Source organism: Schistocerca piceifrons, chromosome 3 (genome assembly GCF_021461385.2).
Source record: "Schistocerca piceifrons isolate TAMUIC-IGC-003096 chromosome 3, iqSchPice1.1, whole genome shotgun sequence".
Lineage (NCBI taxonomy): Eukaryota > Metazoa > Arthropoda > Insecta > Orthoptera > Acrididae > Schistocerca > Schistocerca piceifrons.
The window spans coordinates 937,314,844-937,322,404 of NC_060140.1; the positions used below are offsets into that span (position 1 = coordinate 937,314,844).

The 7,561-nt window shown below is 40.0% G+C and overlaps 1 protein-coding gene across 1 annotated transcript; it reads left to right on the forward strand.

Annotated features, from left to right (window-relative positions):
* Window positions 1–2,697: 2,697 nt before the first annotated feature.
* Window positions 2,698–4,804, forward strand: LOC124788321 (heat shock protein 70 A1-like). Its single transcript, XM_047255560.1, has one exon. It carries the CDS (start codon window positions 2,814–2,816, stop codon window positions 4,734–4,736), a length of 1,923 nt encoding a protein of 640 aa, XP_047111516.1. The 5' UTR covers window positions 2,698–2,813; the 3' UTR covers window positions 4,737–4,804.
* Window positions 4,805–7,561: the final 2,757 nt, after the last annotated feature.

Here is a 7,561-nt window from a genome sequence, read left to right on the forward strand (position 1 = left end):
TCTCTCCAAGATTTTAAATGATTCTGTGTGCAAATGTGGCTGAACTAAGTTGGCTTAGGATTTCCAAACTGTGCTTTTCTCATTTAAATTCTCGTCAATATGAACACTTGAGAATTTTGAAGTTTCCACCCTAAATATTTCCTGACTGTGTTACACATATCATTAATGCAGAATTCCTGGATATGCAGAAGTGAATATAGTGTGTCTTTTTAAAACTGAGGGCAAGAACATTTGCAGAAAACCAGTCAATGTTTACTGATTACTACAGTTGAGTTGTCAATACCAGTAATCATAAACATCTTTAATGAAAGGTAATCCGTGGTTGCATGTAACTGATAACATATTTTTTCGATGATAATTAGTAAAAAAGGTATGGGTCATAATTAGATGTAAGTCACTGGAAGTAAAAGCACTTAACTCCATTGAGCATGACTGAGTGAGGAAACAAGTTGCTTCACCTTAAAAGATCCACTCCAGTTTTTACCACCTCTGATTTTGAAAAATCATCATATGTCACATAATGGGGTGCCAGATATAGTTATGAACACCAGTCTTTCCTCCAAATGGTAAATCTCTTATGTTAAACACGTTACCATTTAACTCTGAATAGACAATGTGATGCTGAGCACACTAACTCAGATAATGAGCAAGATTTCTCTGCGACGAGTTAGCGTATACTAACCCAACAATCAGATACACCAACTTGTTTTACAACAAAATAACATTTATTTACTACTAGACCTTTATTACACATAACTTGTATTTTCAATGCAAATTGTGTCCGACATAAGGGACATAAAAATGAAAAAGCTGGCATACTATGCTTACTTTCATTCCATAATGTCATATGGGATTATTTTTGGGGGTAATTCATCAAGCCAAGCTAAAGTTTTCCGGACACAAAAATGTGCAGTAGAAGTTATATGTGGTATGAACTCAAGAACTTCCTGCAGAAGTCTGTTTAGGGAACTACGGATACTAACTACTGCTTCCCAATATATTTATTCCTTAATGAAATTTGTCATTAAAAATATATCACTTTTTCAAACCAACAGCTCAATTCATAGAATTAATACCAGAAATAAGAATAATCTTCACAAGGATTTAAAGTCACTTACTCTTGTACAAAAAGGTGTGCATTATTCAGCAACACACATTTTCAATAGCTTGCCAGCAGCCATAAAAAGCTTAAAAACCCATGAAATTCAGTTTAAGAGAAGCCTAAAGGATTTATTGGAGGCCAACTCCTCCTACTCCATTGATGAATTTCTCAGTAGGACCAACTGATATATATATATATATTTTCAGTGCAGTAATGTGTTCATTGTAAATAAGTATTATAGTAGTTCTATTACAACTTTAATACCTTATAAATAAATAAACCTTTTTTATTTTAAATTCAGTGCATTAGCGTTTGTAAAATGATTCTTTCATATAGTGTTCATTTAAAAATGACGATCATTCCACTTGGAACCTGTGGCAGGTACATTAGCTTATTTGTTTCAGTTGTAAATATTTGTCATGTATTATTGTTTTTCTGACATGTTCAACATCCTGGAGGCCCTCCTCGCTACGGATCAATTGGAATGAACGTAAATCTAATATAATCTAATGTATATTAACAGAAAATAAATAAATTCGTATTAATATTACGTGTATATGTACACTCCGAATACCCTTTCTTCTTACACTTCTTTTTTATTTATTTATTTTATACTGTCACACATAAAACACACGTGGCACTGGCCTATAAGTACTTGATCAATACTGTCTGGTACAACCAAAAACGAAACACTTTCCTTGGGCAGAAAACCACGAAACTTTTACATATTTTACTTAGAAATAACTGCGTGCTCCCGGCTATTGCTTGCCCTAGGCTGGTTTAGGACTACTTGTTGACACAAATGTGTTCATTCTAAGACTGATATTTCAAAAAAGAAATTCCGCGAAATGTGAATAACAATTATGTCCTGTATCCGCTAAACTCCCCTAGGGCGAATTCTTTGATACGCTCATACACTTAAAATAAATGTTTTGACTTCCCTACGCACAAATACACCAAGCTAGGCATGAGATTCTTCAGCAAACCAGAAAGACGAATGGTATAAAATGTACAACTGTTCGAAATGTGTAGTTTTCCGTCATTTCCGCTATTTCATACTACAAACATTATCGAACGCTGTACGAAAAATGTTTCTGAATGGAAGCTGGATTAAGACATCATGATATTAGTAAATGGGATAAATACGACGACTTTTGCATAACACCGGAAAAACATGAGTACGACTTCCAAACGACAGCCACTAGTAATAATGGAGAGGTGAGTATGACATTACACGTAAAATTCACGCAAACAACAAAATTTTATCGCTGAGGACACAGAGAAAACCACGTTTAGGCATGAAATAAATATCGGCAGCACACATTTGCCCAAACAACACCCTAACTACGTACATGACGCCGATTAAAAAAAACGTCAATATTGCCGCCTTAACGATAAACACAGATTTGTCCAGAAACCGCTAGACGCCAGACGTAGAGACGAAGAGATACGAGAACTTTCCAGCCATGACAGACTCAGCTCCGCCCTCCGACCAATCAGCTGCAGACTCTTTGATGACGTAATGTGACAACTCTCGAATAGTCTCCTACTCTCTACACCGTTTAGCCGCCTTATTTAAAAGAGCCGCAGGCGCGTCACAGCTCAGTTCATTACGAGAGAGCGACGCGAAGTTAGTGCTTCGAGACGTGATCGAAGATTCGCTACGCAGCTATATTCGTCTACGTTACTGTGACATAGCTAACAGAAGAAAATGCCGAAGATTCCAGCAGTGGGGATCGATTTGGGAACCACGTACTCGTGCGTGGGAGTGTGGCAACAAGGCAAGGTGGAAATAATCGCCAACGATCAAGGCAACAGGACGACACCAAGCTACGTCGCCTTTTGCGACTCGGAGCGGCTGATCGGCGATGCTGCCAAGAACCAGGTTGCGATGAACCCGCAGAATACCATCTTCGACGCCAAACGACTCATCGGCCGCAAGTTTGACGACCCAAAGGTGCAGGGAGACATGAAGCATTGGCCATTCAAAGTGATTAACGACTGTAGCAAGCCTAAGATACAGGTCCAGTTCAAAGGCACCACCAAAACTTTCGCTCCAGAAGAGATAAGCGCTATGGTGCTTGTGAAAATGAAGGAAACAGCAGAGGCATTCTTGGGTGGGCAGGTTCGAGAGGCAGTTATTACAGTGCCCGCCTACTTCAACGACTCACAGCGGCAAGCTACCAAAGATGCAGGCGCCATAGCAGGCCTGAAGGTGCTGCGGATTATCAACGAGCCAACTGCAGCTGCACTCGCATACGGCCTCGACAAAAACCTGAAAGGTGAGCGCAATGTGCTCATATTTGACCTTGGTGGTGGCACCTTTGACGTGTCCATCCTGAGCATTTCGGAGGGTTCACTGTTTGAAGTGAAAGCAACAGCTGGAGACACACACCTGGGAGGCGAGGACTTTGACAGTCGGCTTGTGAATCATTTGGCTGATGAGTTCAAACGTAAATTCCACAAGGACGTACGTTCCAATCCACGTGCTTTGCGTCGACTGCGTACGGCAGCAGAACGGGCCAAGCGTACGTTGTCTTCCAGCACGGAGGCCAGTATTGAGATTGATGCACTATTAGATGGCATTGACTTCTACACAAAAGTTTCACGAGCACGGTTTGAGGAACTTTGTGCTGATCTGTTCCGCTCAACACTACAACCTGTCGAGAAAGCACTGGCCGATGCCAAGATGGACAAAGCGTCAATCCACGATGTCGTGTTGGTGGGTGGTTCAACACGCATCCCTAAGATTCAGGCTCTGCTGCAGAACTACTTTGCTGGTAAGCGGCTGAATTTGTCCATCAACCCGGATGAGGCAGTGGCATATGGTGCAGCTGTACAAGCAGCCATTCTCAGTGGTGATACCAGCTCTGCAATTCAGGATGTGTTACTGGTAGATGTAGCACCACTATCACTCGGCATTGAGACAGCAGGTGGTGTCATGACTAAGCTGGTAGAGCGCAATGCGCGTATCCCCTGCAAGCAAAAACAGACATTCACCACATACTCAGACAACCAGCCAGCAGTTACAATTCAGGTGTTTGAAGGAGAGCGTGCAATGACAAAGGACAACAACTTGCTGGGCACATTTGACCTCACTGGCATTCCACCAGCACCACGTGGTGTGCCTCAAGTGGAAGTTACATTTGACTTGAATGCAGATGGCATTCTAACTGTGTCCGCCCAAGAGAAGAGCACAGGAAGATCTCGTAACATCACCATCCGCAATGACAAGGGTCGGCTTTCCAAGGAGGAAATCGATCGGATGGTAGCTGATGCAGAGCGCTTCAAGGAGGAAGACCAGCGGCAACGTGAGAGAGTAGAGGCACGGCATCGACTGGAGGGCTATGCCCTGTCTGTGAAGCAGGCACTGTCGGACGCAGGCAGCAGGCTATCTGAGTCAGACAAGACAGCAGCGATGACACGTTGTGAGGAGGAATTACAATGGCTAGACAACAATGCCCAGGCGAGCTGTGGTGAGTGTGAGCGTCGGCTACAGGAGCTGCAGCGGGTGTGCACACCCATAATGACTAAGCTGCACCAGGGCACTAAGGATCCCAGCAGTAGCTGTGGGCAACAAGCAGGTACAGGAGCAGCACACACCGGTGGACCAACTATTGAGGAGGTTGACTAACTGAACTGTTAATATAAAAACGGTTTTACGTGTCACTGTGTGTGATATATAAAATGTGGTGTACATAGCATAGGAGAGTGAAGCATTCATGATTTAAAGACTCATTTAGTGTGTCTTTGTCTGCCTTCTTGTTGGTTGACACACATGTATTTATAAGCTTACTATTTATATAAGACTGAATTTCATCTCAAGTTCCTATGACCTTCATTCTGTTTATAAAACCATTTGTGGTTTATCACTCACTGTTTTTATCCTCACTTTGTACAATAAATATTGTTTTCAAAAAAAAATTGTGTTTATTTTCATTTGCCACCCTTATCCTCTATTTATTCTGTAATTTTCTTTCAATACTGCATACAAGTAAAATTCTTTATTACAGAAGGCTTCCAATTTACACTGTACATTCAACATTCATTCAAAATTTTAACATGGTCACAACCTGTATCTCATCAATTCTTTTTGATTATAAAAAGGATTATCAGCCAACCAGTTATTTTTTTAAAATAAATTATGTGGCATGGACCCCAGTGAGTGTGGAATTTGTCACATATTTTTAGTGGGCTGGCTCTGGTGGAGTGGGCTGCCTTACTAGTCATGTCTTGGTATATCCATTTTAATTTTTCCCTCTCATTTTGTGCTGCTGTGTATCTCCTCTTACTTGAAATTCATTTGAATTTCATTTAATGGATAGTGATGAGACTATATACAGAGATTTACAACAGCAAGTATATTAAGTTTAATAAACAAAAGTCAACAGTGATCTTTCGGTTCAGCTCTACAGTTTCTCTTATGAATATCTTTTGCATCTTCAGAATCTCACTTAAAGGTGTAGAATGCCCCCATAGCAGCAGTCCATAAGAAATGATACTGGAAAAGTCCAAAATAGGTCAGTCTTAAATATTTTGAAGCAACAAAATCTCTCAGCTTCCATTATGGATGTTCCCTTCAATAGTTTTTGCAGATATAACTGACGAGTTCTCCTCAGGCCATTTTGGAGTCAGTGGAGTCCTAAATGTTTAACCATTCTATTTTCTGTATCATTAGATAGTCCTAACAGAAGATGATGGGTCCTGTCAGGGTTGCACATCAAGTTTGTTAGAGCAGTACCATTTCACTGCAGCGTCCAATGATTCCTGGGACATTTGTTGTGATTCTGAGTTGTATTGATGAGCTGCTTTAATTGTTGTCATAGCAGATCATAGAATAGAGAACATAATGTGGCAAATCATTGAATGTAATCATGAAAACGAATGATCCAAGAACTGGTTGTGGTACTCCTGGTTTGGCAATGTGTACAAATCTATGCGAGATCTTTTGCTGTAATTTATTCATGTGGCGAATCAAAAGCTCAGACTAGATCCTGTAAGAATGCCTTAGCAGTTTAACTGTGAGTACTGTGGAAAAAGAATGATAATTAACAAAATGTATCCATTAGAAAATATCGAGACAATACAGTCAACGTGAATTGTTTCAAAAGATTCACAATCGTAACACTTCTTACAGTCACTGGGTAAATTAATATGGGATTTTAACATATTTTGTGCTGTAAGGTGCTAATACAGTATCAGTGCCATATTCATAAATAGCCATGACCACTACTTGTCAAAGCTTTGTAGGACAAATTACTTAGAATATGTTGGGATTTGGATAAACTACATCACTAAAAGTGCAATGACTAATCCAATGATTGTCAGAAGCCAATATTAACGCTTGGAGAAGTGGAATATGTAAATGTACAAAAAAAATATAGCATTTAAGGCATTTATAATGACATTAATATTCATACTAAGAACTTTGAAGGGGAATTTCTCAAAGCATTAAGACGAGTAATTGAGATTCTCAAAAACCGTCTTGAGATAAAGTGGTTAGTGGTGCACTCTCTTGAACACATATGTGAATCCCGGTCTAGAACTGCCATCAGCATAAAAAATCTGCTCTTTTGTTGCTATGTTAGTAATCTGGCACCTTGTTTTTCCTCTTTGCTGTAGCCATCTACTATTGTTAGCATGTTGTTCCTTTGTCATTCTTGTGTGTGACGTAGTGCTGATTTATGTGTACATGTATTATGAACAATACAATCATTATTTATACTTACCAACACAGACACCAGCAGATTCTAACCACGCTCTGCTAACAGCTTATGGAAAATTTGTATGTCGTGCTGGTGGGAATACAAATAACTCAACAAGTGTATTAGGTCCTTAGCAATTGAAAAAAGTGCAAATGAATCTTGTATACAAGAAGGCCAAAAGAACAGACCTGCAAAATTACAGACAAATATCTTTAACACCAAATTGCTACAGAATTCTTGAACATATTCTGAGTATGAATATAATAAACTTCCTTGAGGCAGAAAAGCTTCTGTCCACATATAAGCATGGATTTTGAAAGCATTATTTGTTCGAAACTCAGCTTGCCTTTTTCTCACATGACATCCTGCAAATCATGAATGAAGGGAAATAATCAGATTACATATTCCTAGCTTTTTGGAAAGCATTTGCTGTGGTGCCACAGTGCAGATTGTTAATGAAGGGTCAATCATACAGATTAGGTTTCCATATATGTGTGTAAATCTAACACTTCTTCAATGATAGCCACGCAGGATTAGCCGAGCAGTCTAAGGCCCTGCAGTCATGGGCTGTGCGGCTGGTCCCGCCGGAGGTTCGAGTCCTCCCTCGGGCATGGGTGTGTGTGTTTGTCCTTAGGATAATTTAGGTTAAGCAGTGTGTAAGCGTAGGGACTGATGACCTTAGCAGTTAAGTCCCATAAGATTTCACACACATTTGAACATTTCTTCAATGATAGAACCCAGTATGTTGTCCGTG